Source organism: Bacillus rossius, chromosome 3, assembly GCF_032445375.1.
Source record: "Bacillus rossius redtenbacheri isolate Brsri chromosome 3, Brsri_v3, whole genome shotgun sequence".
Lineage (NCBI taxonomy): Eukaryota > Metazoa > Arthropoda > Insecta > Phasmatodea > Bacillidae > Bacillus > Bacillus rossius.
Genome location: NC_086332.1, coordinates 80,485,284 through 80,500,961, shown reverse-complemented (window position 1 = coordinate 80,500,961; position 15,678 = coordinate 80,485,284). Strand labels below are relative to the sequence as shown.

At 33.4% G+C, this 15,678-nt stretch overlaps 1 protein-coding gene across 8 annotated transcripts in view; it reads left to right on the top strand.

The window, feature by feature from the left end:
• The window catches only part of LOC134530959 (putative sodium-dependent multivitamin transporter), a 72,463-nt gene that overhangs the window by 12,430 nt on the left and 44,355 nt on the right, over window positions 1-15,678 (top strand). The window contains exons 1-3 of one of the 8 annotated variants that reach the window (XM_063366326.1): window positions 574-667; window positions 12,274-12,618; window positions 14,290-14,514. In XM_063366326.1, coding sequence (XP_063222396.1) covers window positions 12,283-12,618; window positions 14,290-14,514 — 561 coding nt within the window. In that variant the 5' untranslated portion in view covers window positions 574-667; window positions 12,274-12,282. The other 7 variants (XM_063366324.1, XM_063366328.1, XM_063366327.1 and 4 more) reach the window with 7 other exon arrangements.

Sequence of the window (15,678 nt, the reverse complement as noted above, 5' to 3'; positions counted from 1 at the left end):
TAATAATTTTGAATTAAGAATAGTGTAAAAAACGTAATAAATAAAAATTAATAATAGTGTATATCATATACAAAAATTTATTTTATTTAAAAAAAAGTGTGGGGTGCATGGTGTCAATAGTTAAAAATATTTTATTTACATATATGAGTAGAAGGATTATCATTTTGAAAATATCTTAAAAAGCACCCCACACTTTTTTTTTTAAATAAAATACATTTTTTCTTATATACACTATTATTAATTTATTTTTGTTAAAAAAATTTACACTATTCTTAATTCAAATTTATTAAAATTGATTTTATATTTTTTAGTTTGGTTTTCTACATAAAGCATGTTTTTTAGTTTTTTTTAAAACTATTATTTATTTTAGTTTACTTAAAATTATAAACGTGTTACAGTTCCAAATATATATATTTTTATGTAATATTAATGTTCATGCATGATCCAGTAATTTAATTTGAATTTCCCGCCACCAAAGCTAAAGCAATTCAATTTGAATTTCCCGCCACCTGCGCGTAGCGCTTTGGTTCTGTTCACACCCGCTAGGAGCGCTGCAAACAGTGTATTCGCTATCTAACCTGGAAGATACCCTTCTATGGTTTAGCACTTAGCAGTAACCCGCAAAGCAGTACCTATCACATACCTGCAACACACGAGTATAAACCAAGTAAGTAGGTAAATTTTGAGAGTTAACTTAAAAATTGTTTATATCTGCAACAGTCAAAATTAAAATATTTTTGTCTAATGTATTAAGTATTTTAACTGCAGTATGGAAAACAATACTTTTTTTTTCCATTGCCGGTTGCTAAACAGTAAGTACGGTATGTACGTACCTAGCAACTATTACACTTTTTGTTTCGTATTTAATGAATTAATTTACTGTGAAAGTAATTTGTATAAGGCGAAATTGATGGCATAGGTAATAAGTAAGATATGTAAAAGTATTTTAATTGCTGAAGATAATTCCCGTTGACACGATCCCACTCATCAAAATGACTTGTAGCAATCTTTTTCCAATAATATACTAGTAGGACCACATTGCATGCATTGTGCAGCATGGGTGGAGTACCGGCTCTCACATAAACTACAGACATTACGATATTGTGCGCATTTTCTCCACTATAGTAGCAGGCTATGTTTATCAATTAATATAGTGTAAGTTTATCCAAAAATAAATAACATTAACTTAATTTATGTTTTTAAAAATTAAAAATTTATACCATATTATTTTGTGTCCTTTACTTTTTATTGCTAAAAATAATTTTATGGTAGCCATCCCTGAACAGGTTGGGTATTAAAAACTTAGAGCTGCGGCCAACAGTGTAGCAGAACTTTATCTCTGCTAATTTTAAAATTCCAAATATTAACATCATTAACTACTGATATGTAGTTCTAATTAGCAGAATGTGAGTGCAAATCAAGCTTTCAATTTTTTTCTGTACATGCAATTTAACACGTGAGCGCGTAGTAAATGTTTTTAAATGCAAGAAATGGAAGACTACCTATACCAGACTATAATTTACCCCGAAAAGGGGAATATTGGTTGTTTTTTACTTTCTAACCTAAAAATTTACATAGATTTGATTGTGTTATTTTATTCACTAGTGAATTTCAGAAATGCATTTAGTTTTACCGTGCATCTCAAGAATATTGGAAATTTTTTCGGTATCCAAACACTATTTTAAACAAGTGTTCAACACGAGTGCCGGCTAGCTAGCTGAAGTATAGACGAATTGAAATAATTATATCTGACGACATTTGATGTCAAGTAAAATATCACATGTAGAGGTAATTTTCCTGTAGGAAAACATAATAAATTTCTAATGAAATTATATTAAATCTCGCATATTTCGTAAATGTAAGACGGTAAAAAATTTAATATCATTTATTTCCACACCTTTAAGATTGAAATACCTATAACTTTTGAGGGAAGGTCTGTTTGGCTGGAGAATGAGTTTAAGAATGGATTAATGCTGTGAACACAAATGTGTGCATGTCAACACCACAACATTTTGTTTACTAAATGAAAATGTGTGTTGTCAAGAGGATACAAATACTTTAAAAAGATTCTGTTTAGTTTGTATTTTGCAGACTTTGGATTAAATGTTAACCTAATAATTTATGTTACCTACTTTTAAATTTATTGGTTCACTTTTTAACTCATTCTCTGTGGAATTCTGATTAACCTGTTAATAATTTGTGCTGTGTTTGAATAAAGGCTTTACCGAGCTGGACGTGATACGTACTTACAATAAAGCCTTTGGGAAAGGGTAAGTACCGTAACGAGCTGGGAGCCAAATATTTATTGTCACAATACATTACACTTGAATTATGTAGGTACAAACAAATTTTGATTAGGTACTATCACGTCATGTTCTCTCTTTTTTTATAATTTTTCTGCATTACTTGGCGAGTAACTGCTTTAGTCAACTTTTAGTATTTAATTTATCTTATGGATTGGTTTTTATTGCATAGAAAAATGTTTTCGTTCCTAACCTTTCAGATTTTCGTTTGCAGCCATGTTTTTACTTCCTTATCAGTTTTATTTATTTCATATGTGTATGACATATTTTTTTGGACTAGTTTAAAACACTATACATACCATAACAATATTGGTTACCAACATGGCAGCACTGACATCATTACCACCCCGTGATTGTTACGTGACAAGTGCAGGAATGTTGGGTTTATTGGGCTTGTTTTGCACGAAATACATTTCTTATTGGAACAAACTTTTGGGTATCATGTTTGTTATTTACTATACAGTCCTATTCAGTTTCTTATATTTGATGATACAACTTTTTATAATTTAATTGTTCAATGTTAAATATTTTTTAACGTCCCAGGTATCGTAAAATATACTCCTACCTTTTCTAGTATAGAACACAATACGTTCATGTATTACCTACAGTGCATATTCTGTATTACAATTACACTTGGTTTAGTATACGTATTTTGTGATAACACATTTATTTTATTATTTTTTACAATAATTGAAATTTCTTGGGTATCATATAATTTGGCCTCATATATTCTAGAGTGAGACACAGTACTGAAGATGTAGTTTTACTTTTCTCATTTTATTGTTATTTCCTTAAGAAACATAATATGTGCTATGCAAGCATGTGAATCTTCCCCGTTCAAAATGCCCTATTCCCGCACTTGCACTTGCACTGTAAGAACGTATAGGTTACTTTAGCACGGCCTTGTTGGAGACTTCATAGATATCCCTAGTTACCATATTGCAATATAGGTACATAATTTTTATGTACTTTTTTCATTTAACATATCTACCTTCACCAAACCTTTCGCTTTGTTATTATTTTTCGAGAGTAAAATTAACCTACCAGAGGAAACTAACATTTCATCTTACATTGCTAATAAAATGCAACACATCTCTCATCTATCACGGCACACACAATTCACACAACACTACTACAAATCACTAAAACATTTGAAAATCAGAAAAAAGTCACTTAACATTCATGGCTTCATGCCATTATTAATTTACTATCAATATTACTCTGGTAGGGCCTATATGTTAATTTGACGTACAAATATCACCCATTCCACCATTATATTTATTCAATATCGTGAAACTCCAGCTTTTCTGTTTAATTCCCTCCTCACTACAACTAAATTCACAACCAACATTTCATTCTCTACACCAAAACATTAAATTAATTCAATAAAAATTAACACTAACTTTAATTTCTTTCGTAACTAGGCTACTACACTCATTACCACACATTTCCAATAATGTAGGTACTAAAAACTTATTGTATAGGGCCTACTTATTTTTATGCTTACCTACCGGTTATCAAGCTATTTTATTCCACTATTATCTTTTACAATTTTATTCCAATTTTATTAGGTTTTCTCACCTACTCATACCAAAGCTCACCTGTATTTTAATTTAATATTTATTTTCACAACGTTATTCTGTCTTTCACTGTTACTAATATTACGTACTATTATTCCCTTCATTCTTCCAGTTCAAGTATGTTATCATTGGCCAACTACAGTTATGCCATATCCTTCCCCTACATTTTTTTATCAACTAAAAATACACATGCGCTGCTTACCGGTATCGAGATGTAGACTTGACCCAATTTTTTTTAAGAATTTTAATAAGACATTATGTTTGCCACCGCCTAGTGCAATACCATTTTGAATCTGGAATAGTAAAATTATTGCAAAGAATAAAATCATTTACATACATACATAATAGCTGAATGCACATAAACTGTGTAGGTACTTCATGTGTCGTAGTTTTACACAGTAGACGTATATGTAGAAAAAAGCGAAGAAAAGCAATTTGTCAAAGAGACACACATCTGCATTTTTTTTTTCTTTTTCTTTTTTTTTTTCCAATCCATCATCTGTCTGCTTGGTGACACCAGAGTGGGGAAGGAGACAAACCAAGAAAGAGTGTTTTTTTGTTTGTTTTCCTTGGACCAATTATACGGGTCTGTCAGTACCATGGTAAGATTTGTCGCATTATGCCAATTATTGGGCGGTATTCACAGTAAATTAAAGCAGTTTTTTTTGCTAGTTTTTTGAGAATTTAAAATTTAAGTGTGAAAATGATGAATTTGTGCAGTATTAAAGCTAAATGGGAAAAAAAATTAAATACATATCTTTGAAAAATTTAAAATTTAGCAGGAAGTGATTCCGTTCTTGCAAACAAAAATTATAAAATGAATAGAGACAATGCAACTACTAACAAGTGTTCAGAGAATATTTTTTTAAGAGCATTATGGCATTTTGTGCATGGTTGGCATGTTATTTTAACATTGTTCTTATCCTATTCTACATACGTTTTTTGGGTAAACTTACTATAACATATTCAAATTGTAAAGTAATTTTTAATGATGCACCTGTCATTATTGAAGTGATTCCCCAAAAGTGCAGATATATGCAGTTAACACAAATTGAAAAACAGAGCACCAAACACAATTGAATAATCAGTTTTTGCACTATTACAGTGATATGTTCAGTTTAATAATCATGATAACGTATGTTCTTTCTTGATTAACAGAAATAATTGTATAAATGCAATATATTTTAAATAATGGGCTTTAATTTATAACAAAATTTAGGAACCTTTGGTTATTTCAAAATGACTCAAATCATATTTTGTGAGCGGTATTACTTTTTTATTTATGTTGTTATGAGCTTTTTAAATACTATTGAGGTTTTATTTCAACAAAAAAAATTGTTTCAATAACTTTTAACTTTACTTAGTTAATTTATAGTTAAAAAAAAGTACTTGTAATCAGATAATTTTTTCTTGTATCAACTTACAAGGTTTACAGAAATTAACTTTAACTAGTTCAATATTTTTGTTAACCATCCTATGAACGGTCATGTTGGTTATATCAAACACTCTGAAGCCCATTATACAATTTATTATTTTCTGTTCATTACAGCTGTGAAAGACACACTGATATCCACAATTAAAAAGAAAAGAATTCTGTAGAATAGGAACAGATACTTTGTAAATATTTGGAAAACTAAACACAGGCCAGCAGTGTATGTAATGTTGAGCAAATCAAACTTTTCATAGGTAATAGTCAAACTCTCTTTGACTATTAACGGGTGGAACAATATTTCTGTTGAATCTCATCAGTGCTGGTTGGGTATTTGGGTCGTAGTGCATAACTAGCATTGTACAACACTAAACCATACGGTGAATGTTGTTACAATTATTCCTCTACAGTAAGTGAGATCATGCTTGATCTGAGAGATTGAAATCCACAAACGCATACGAATGAAACAGTTCACATCTATCACATCAGATGTGTGATGTAAGAGATGATTGGGGACCAGTGGTGAATTCAAGGGGAGGGGGTGCATCTGTCTGGGGGTCTACCCGGTAATTGTCATCAAATAATCACTACATACACTTGCAAAATCAATGTCATCCACAAACGTGCGCATAAACAAGTCGTGCTTGAGTGCTTCAGTTTTTTTTTTCCGATAAGAAGTTACACTGGATGAATTGCGTTTCCTGAGGAAAAAATTTCGGAAAAAACATCACGTAGTTTCTGAACCGGAGTTTCACTCCCAGGCCCTTCACAAACATATGTTCCAGTAGTGATGGCCTGATTTGGTTTATTGTGATGGAAAGACAATAAGTTAATGTTATGGCTACTTAGGCTCCAGGAAAGTCTGTAAATGTGAACAGGCCCCAGTTGCCTCTAAAAGAGTAAAATAAAATTTTCAAGGAGATAGATCATATTATGTCGAATGCTGGTACAAGATTAACGTGAAGGTAATTTATCAGTTGTAAAACTGCTGTGGTGTTAAATGAGTTATTACTTAATAAATGGCATAAGAGACTGTAAACTTAAACAGGCTTAAGAATATTGCTTTGTTGCTGTGTTTGTGACAATTTGGTTCCATATAATCGCTCAGTATCTCATGGTGCTGTGTGTATTATGTTAATCTGCTAACGTTATCTGCATTAACAACCTTGTTTGGTGTCTGTCTCATGATTTTGGAGAAGGCTGTCTGTGAGAGTTGCAAGTCACTTATCTCTCGTTTTGTCTCTGAAGCGGAGGGTTGAAGGTACGGTGTGTGGGATCTGCAGAAGGTAACATGCAGATTGTTCTGCCTCCTATAACTGGCTGCTCCTTGTATTATACAATGTTGCATCCATCTCAGTTAACCTCGCTGTTGATTTCTATGAAAGGTTTTGCAGAGCACTGGCCATTTTCACAGGAGTTTTGGTAATTGGTCGTGTTTGAATTTCTGTGGAAGGTTTCCTATAAGTTTGTAATTTTAGCCAATCAGACTACTATTGTTGTTTTGAGTTATCACTTGTAATGAAAATTGTAAATACTCACCAATTTTTAATTTTTTTGTTGATTTTTTTTAACTGTATTATAAAAGATCGGTTAAGCATCGTTGACCGTTATTATGAGCATATTATGTGATGTAATTATTAAGTGCATTTATTAGCAAAAAAGGTTGAGGTTTTTTTTTATATTTAATAAATACACACGTAGCTTTCAAAACGAAAGAATTGCTAATGTCCATAGAGATCATGATATTAAGTACATGCCACAAAGTAAACTTAGAAAATTACAAGCAATTCAATTGAATTATATATCTAGAACTTCTGTAAGAATGTATTTGTTGTGTACCTTAAAATTTTTTTGCAGTTATCTACATTTCGTATTATTTAATTGTTTGGTTGTCGATTACATTTCAAATATTAATTATTTGTTTCATATTTACAAAGTCACTAGAAATGGAACATTATGAGGTCTCAGTTCATGGCGAACTACCAGTTATAGGCTTTAATATCACGCAACAATGCACAAAGGCTTAAGCTGATGGGTATAGTGGAAGGTTTTAGTGAACGCTGAACCTCTTGGGTTTTGACTCATTGCATCTTAATTCAGTTGTGCCACCGTGTCACCTACACAGAACACAACTTACAATAGTGTGTTAGACACATTTTATGTGTGTTTACCTGCAGTTAATGGTTATTTTGCCCATTCCCTGTGTTAGTTTACAAAATGGAAATTTTTAACTTTAGTGAGCAGAGCTGCATTGGTTGGAGCTTATATTTTTATTGTAAACACATACTTAAAAATGTACCTTACTATCTATTCCCACACTTTTCTTTAAGACGTAGAGTAAGTGACTCAAAATCCAAGCAATGATTTCGTTACTTAAATTTTCAAAGCAGTTACAATATTACTAGAAAAATGCCATGTGATATGGCCATATTTTGACTAACAAAATCAAATTCCAGATTTTCTTAGAGGAGGAACTCATAGTCTATTACCAACACCCCTTCCTTTGCCCACACACACTTCGTAGCAAGGGTCTCTTATCAACAATCAGAAGTCACTGTATCCCACTTAGACGAACCCCTCTCTGTGAACTGGTCCTGAAATGCTTCAGTATGTAGCATGATTAAATTTGCATTAACACTGAGTCAGTTCCCGAGTGGTTTGGAACAACTTACTGTTACCTTTTCATCTTGTCGCAGCCGAGCGTTCAGTTGCGGCCAAGCGTCCAGTCACGGCCGAGTGTCCAGTCACGGCCGAGCGTACAGTTGGGGTTGAGTGTCCAGTTGCGGCCGAACATTCCTATCGCGGCCGACCGTTCCTGTCGCAGTGTTCTAGTCATGGCCAAGCGCCATTACTTTTGTGGATGGGAATAACCTTGGCAATTTTCCAGTTGTTAAGGAAAACTTGAGATTTAAGATTGATTTTCAATAAATGTTTGAAAAGAGGTATTAGTGGGTGAGAATAACCTTTTATAATAAAGTTAAGTAGTCCTTTGGGACCAGAGGACATGGAAGATATAAGGGGCTTTAGTATCCCAACGCACAAGGCTTTCCGAAATAAGGAACTGAGATTCTATCGTAACACAGTTTTGAAGTGTAGTTTGAATCTTATCATTAGAGGACAAATAAACACTATAAAAAAAATTTGGCAATAACATTAGATAGTTCAGAAGGATCACTAGAAACAACATCGTTAACTTTTAGTGCATGTTGTTAATAAAAGCCATCTTTCATTAATTTAATAAGGTGCCAAAACCTGTTTGGGGTTGGTCTGGATGTTGTTATAAATAGTCCTGGTCCAATTATTTTGTCACGGCTGCTTTCAGTGAGTAGTAATATATGTTATAATTTATTTTATAAAGTTTATAAAAATATTTCTTAAATTTGAAAGCTGACTTAATGCTCTGGAAAACCAGCAAGAGTAATTAGAGGCTTTTTTTTGTAATCACCGGAATGAAGATATTAATATTGTTATCTATTCAAGTGGTTAATTTTTGAAATAAGTCATTAGAATCAGAAGATTTATAAAAGTTGAATCAATAAAATTTTCTTATGGAATTTTAAAGTCCTAGGAAGTTACCCTTTTTAAAGTTCTTAAAAACAGTAGCAGGAGTGATCATGCAGGGAAAATTGTCCATTATAAATATTATATATAATTACACAGGTCTGCGTAATTTTTTTTATTTAAAGTTTTTTTGTTAAATGGTTAATATTTGTTTTAATTGTCTTAAAAGTAATAGAAAACGGTATTCATATGATATATACCATGTCACATTTATCAGATTTAGATGATATAGTATTTGAATACGAAAAAGAACAAAACAAAAATTTAATAAAATGAATGAGAATCTTTTTAGAATATTTTATAAAGTTTTATTGAGTCTATAGCTATTAAAATACAACATTAAGGTATACATGAAGAAAACAATTAATAATATTTCCTTTTTGAAAAAAAGCTGCATTTTGTTGGTTTTCGTTTATGATTTTTTATTTCATCTCTGTGTATCATCCAGCAATAGTCCGCCATCATATTAACTTTCCAACGGCCTTGATATCGTCTTTACATCTCTTTTATGTCCTGATGAAACTGTTCACTTTGCTCTTCCCTGTAGTCGCCTAGATTTTTCGGGAAACAATCAATGTGAGACTTCAAAAAATGAATTTTCAGATTCATATTACAGCCTAAATTTTTATAGGCGTTTAACATTTCCTGGACAATATTTTTATACGCAGGATCTTTTGTGTTGCCTAGAAACTTAGATACGACATTTTTAAAGCCATGCCAGGCATTTCGTTCCAAGGTTGTCATCACTTTTTCAAATTCTGTATCCCTAATCAGTTTCGTGATATCAGGTCCCGTAAATATTCCCTCTTTCAATTTCGCATCAGATAAGCTAGGGAAACATGAACAAAGATACTAGGTATCGATGCAAATTTATTGCCGATATGCAAAAGGACAGCCTTTAAGCTTGTTTTTGAAGAATCTATAAAAAGTAGCTATTCTTGTGTATTGTATTCAATATTGAATTTTTGTATTAAATCACCAATATCACAGCAAAATACTAAATTATCCTCTTTCTTAAAATACTCCACAAATTCTTATTCTCTGCTTCGATACCAGTAAAATGTAGTTGCAGCATCTAATAAATTGTTTTCTTTTAGTCGAGAACCGAGAAGTTCTGCAGCGTTCTTAGGTAATCCAAGATCCAGTACCAAATCATTCAGTTCTTGCTGTTTTAAAGGTTGAGGGCCATTTGTAGGGTGAAAAATTTCACCACTGCTTTGCAGATGATCACTTTGTTCTGAGTTTTGTGATAAAGGCGTTTCAAAGCTGTTAGTGTTAGTAGGAACTGGTATGGGTAATTCAGGTCCATGTGGAACTGGCTTTGTTACAGACGAAACATCAGGATACACAATTTTGGCGTGGTTTTTAGAATTATATTCTGTTACATTGGTCAAACAAAAATAACAATTATCTGTATGATTTTTTTGTTCCTGCCACAACATAGGAATACCGAATGACAATGATTTTGATTTACCGTAAGTCCACTGTCTTAACACTTCAACACATAGCCGGCATACTGTTTGCAGAACCCACTGTTTCTTTTGGTAACATAACCTCATTCCGAAGTAAGCATAATAAGCATTTTTTACAAAGTCTGTTATTTTTAATCTTTGCTTAACTATTGTATATTGTCCGCAAATATAGCAAAATACATTTGGGATTGTTTTTGCAACTCCGAGGAGCCATAGTTAAAGATTTGATAAAACAATCTTTTATTACACTATTTTTTTTTTTGCAGTTTAAACCACTATGATTTGTTATAGACTACATAAAACTTTTTTTTATACTTTTTCTCACTATAGGATGGTCGGTCATAGAGTATAGAATAGAAATATAGATCATGGAATCAATTTTGTAAAAAAAAAAAAACTAACAAACTATTTTATATTTATCTATATGCAAAAAGAATTATACATGATACGTTAAAACAAAGTTTATATTTGCTATATACAACCAACATCTACATATTTGTGATAAATTTATTTAAAAAACTTTTTCATCGCAGACCTGTGTTATATAATTTTATATCATATATAACATATTTTTATATTATCTATTATATTTATATAATTGTATATATTTAGATATAATTTTTATTATTAAGGCTGGATGATTTGTGTCTTCTCTGACGAGAGCTTCATCTGCTTGAATTATGTACTGTACACTTAGATGAATTGGTAAAACAAAGATCTAAAAGATTTTTAGATATTAAAGTATTATTACACTGGTATAAATCAAGACTAATTTAAAAATTAAGCATTGAGCCTTATTTTTAATGAATATATGTGTAATGTTATTTTTCTGTTTATTGATCCAGTCCAAACCATTAAAATCACCAAGTATTACTATATCATCTTGAAAACATGTAAGTTTTGAGAATATATCATCATTCTTCTTTATTTTCTGCCAGTTCTGATGTTGCACGGGATGGTACTGTCACACTAGGCCTACTCTTTAACATTTTTATTGATGACATAACCCATGTTCTTTTCGCTGATGATTTAAAAATATTGAAAAAAATAATCTCACGTAATGATTGTTTATTACTTAAATAATATTATTGAAGTTAATAACTGATGTTCAAGGAATATGGTTATCCTCAATACTAAACATAACATAAATTATTACATTTAACAGAAAACTTCATAGTGTCAATTATGTAAATAAATTAGATCATTTTTTAATTTATAAAACATCCTGTATTAAAGATTTTAGAATCATTTTAGAAACTAAATTGTATTTTCATAAACATGTTGAATTTTAACATGCTTTTATTAGCTTCACTTGTAACTAACTATGTAATCAAATCTTGTAAGTCATTTTTAACCTTCTTCTAATTGTTATATTGATTTGAAACTTTATAAGTATATGTAATCTCGATGACACTACAATAATTTCAAGACTTTGATCCGTAGAGTGAAAAGGGGGGAGGGGTATAGGAGCAAAAAAAAACACTAATTATTCTATTATTTCTATCCCGGGGTAAATCTAACAATAATTGAAAGTGCAAAATGTATAAGAAATGATATAAGTCTTCATTTTCCATTGTCAAAAAACATACCCCTTTGGTTAAGCTATCTCTTAGGAGTGGGGGAGGAGAGTAATAACTTTAATTTTGCCATATAGTAACCCCCAAAAAATTTAAAATAATATGAATAAAAAATTGTTGAGAGTGAATCATTTCAGGTAATGTTACTAGAAAGTGGCATGGCACAAACAAAAACAAATTTATTAATGTAAAAATAAAACTTATCAAGGAGTTGCATGTGTAGTTGTGATAGTTCTGTGCTGTTAGAGGGCGAGGATGGAGCCGATGTTCGTTGTCTGGGACTACGTGGTGGTAGCGCTGATGATGGTTGTGGTGATGTTTCTGAAGTGCAGGGTGTTGTTGTGCTGTCAGGGGACGAGCATGGAGCCGGGGTTTGGCGTCTGGGACTACGTGGTGGTGGGACTGATGATGGTGGTGTCGGCGGGCATCGGCTTGTACTACCGCTGCTCGGGCGGTCGGCAGAAGAGTGCGCAGGAGTACCTGCTGGGGGACCGGGACCTGCCCGTGCTGCCGGTCGCCATCTCGCTCATGGCCTCCTTCATGTCGTCCATCACCCTGCTGGGCGTCAGCCGCGAGAACTACATCTTCGGCACGCAGTTCGTCGTCATCAACGTGGGCTACGGCCTCATCACGCCCGTCATCACGCACTGCTTCCTGCCCGTCTTCTTCAGGCTGCAGCTGACCAGCTCCTACCAGGTGTGCACTTCATCGGTCCGCAGTTCGCCAGAGCTACGAAGAAGTGATGAAACCGAAGGACTGGTCACAAAAGTCATCAAGCAGTCCATAAATAAGAAGCAATGGAGCTGGAAGTCACAAAACAAATCTAATTTCCAACAGCCTTGCTAACTTGTATTTTGTGTTTTGACGCTTCACTTCTGTTTATAGTGGCATGTGGAAATATCTCTGAAAATGTTTTAGCTTTTTCAACTGAAAAAAAATCTGTAGGTTTCTGCAAATTATAGAAAATTTTGTGTTGCATTTGCTCTGATTAATTTTTGTTACTTATGTAGATTTAAAAATTACCCTTTACTAAAAAAAAATTAAGAATGTTTGTTAAGTTTTGAGAAAGTTTTGGAATTGGTTCACTAGGTATTTATAGACACACTGTAAAAAATTGGTACCTGTGGATAAGAGAGATATTTTGTATTATGTCAAATTTTTGTTTACATTGTACAAAAAATTATCCTGTTACCAAAGTAGTTGCCAGAAAGTTGTTTTAAAAGGTCCTTAAAATGCCCTGTAATTGGTTCACCAGTAATTTGTAGACACCCTTGAACTGCCTACTCACAGTCTTAAATTTTTTATGTGGCCTGTATTTCTTTGGCAGGACTACGGACTAAGGCCACGACAAGGATATAAGGATGTGTACTTTCCCCTTCTCTTCTCTTTTCAACCTAAAATTCCATGAGAGTGGTATATTTAGCTTTTATAGTCTTTGATTGCATGTAAAATTGTACTTTTCGTGCTGCCAAATGAAAATTGAATTTCAATGCAGACTACGCCCCTGGGCAGGAACTTCCCAGCTCCCCTGTGGGATAAGGGTAATGGCAATGAGAAAGGAAACAATTAATTCTAGTAGATTAATATTGTACCTAATTAGGCTTTGTTGGTCATGGGGGTTGATCAGATCATTCAAACTCCCAACAATCTTGTCCGGGTTGGATTACCAGTTAGGTCGAATCATGGCTTTTCTCACAAGTGGGAAATGTGGCTGTTGCTGTGAATAGACAGAACAAGATGATTTTCCCAGGGTACTTCTGTTTTCCCATGCCACGACATTATGTTCCTGCTCCATTGAGCATTCATTATTAATTTTTTCAAGTAACTAAGCACTGCCAATGCAAATCAGGTAAGTGTATATTTTGTCTTAGTGGTTACTTATAAAGTGGAACATTTCTGGTTATGCTGCTCAAAATGTATTTTTAATCATGTTGCCAACATGATTGTGAGGGTCTAGACCAGGGGTGGCTAACATTTTTAATTAGAGGGACAATTATTGTAAAAACTAAAAATTTTAATGCAAATACGAGCAATACATAAAAATTTAGTACCTGTGTGTATTTTTTTAAGTTTCAACAACAAACGTTATCATTTTTCTGTAATTTCATCCCATTTGGTTTTACAATAGGACGTCGATGCCAGCAACCGATCATTATAACAGTGATCTCTTATTTATATAGCGTTTGGAAAAGGGGTAGTTTACAAAATCAATTAATAAAATTTTATGTATCTTGTTGGATTACAATCTATTTAGTAGTTAAGTAGTGGCCTCTGCACAAGCCTTTGCGGGCCACCAGTCTAGTCTGTGGTGTCCGAGTGCAGCGTGGATAACGCTGTGGTTTCTTTGCTTCCCTTCCCGACGAGCAGTACCTGGAGGAGCGCTTCGGTCAGACGACGAGGCTGCTCACGTCGGTGGCCTTCACCCTGCAGATGGTGCTGTACCTCAGCATCGTGCTGTACGCCCCGGCCATAGCGCTGGAGGCCCTGACGGGCATCTCCACGGTGTTTGCCATCCTGCTGGTCGGCCTCGTCTGCACCTTCTACTCCACCATCGGCGGCATCAAGGCCGTCGTCTTCACCGACTTCTTCCAGGTACGCTCATGGCTACTGTCTGCCCCGCCTGACGAACCTTTTAACAAATACTGCCGTGTATTAGCCATCTGTATTTGCATATCTACACTGTAATAAAACTGTAGAACCGTCGTATCCGTACATTGAACATATTTGGCAAAAATTGATTGCGGGTGATGTAGGGAGTGTAACAGAATACAATAAGACTATTTTTAAAAACTTTGTCTATCTGTTTGACTGTATGAACATGCTAATCTCCAAAACTACTAGATGAATTTTCATTGGTTTTCTCAGGTAACTTGAGCGTAGCTTGGGCAACATAGAGGCTTTATTTCATCAAAATCGGCTCATGAAAATGAAATCTTAAATTAAAATTTTAGAAGTCTTCTCAGCTTAGTACAATTCTTAGACAAGTCAAAAGATGCCGCTTCGTTAGTTGATTTTTAAAAGGTGCTCTCAGAAGTTTTTGGATGTTTACCTGAGTGACACGATTATCATAGTGTATTACACCAAAGAACCAATAGATAGCACTGTAAGTTTTTTTTACCACAGTGACAGAAATATTTTTGTAAGTTTATGTCAGTGACATAATTAAGCATATTTATGAATACAAACTAATATTGAATTTATTTGGCTAGGATTTAAGGATTTATTGATTTCACTTTGTGTTTTGAATGCTAAAAACTTAAAAAAATAGCTTTTTTTTTCCTTTGATAGGTTTTATTTATATTTGACTTCTTTGGTAGGAGAAACTAATTTATTGAGTTGCTTTGTGATTTGTGTGCCTACTTATTACATTTTAAATTTGTTTTGTTTACAAATAAAAATGCCTAGAAAAGATTGAGTCTTTCTCAATACACTAAAATGGCTAAAAGACTGAGGAATATGTGGTCTCAAGAACCAATGAAAATTGTGAGGCGAGACTTGCTGTGGCTTGAGAACTTCAAGCTTTAACTCGCTCTTTGGAAACTCCTTCCAAAAATGAGACGCAACTTAACTCTGGTCAAGAGCATCATGCATCTTCTTGCTCCTCAGAAATCTTTTCTCAAAGATAAAACTGCCTAAGTTCTCAGTGTGATCACATAAATCTCTTTCAATCTCTTGAAAGCAGCGAGAAACGAGATGCGCGACTGAGCACTGATATTGAGCGCCACATATTGTCTCCAGCCTCGGAAACCTTTACCG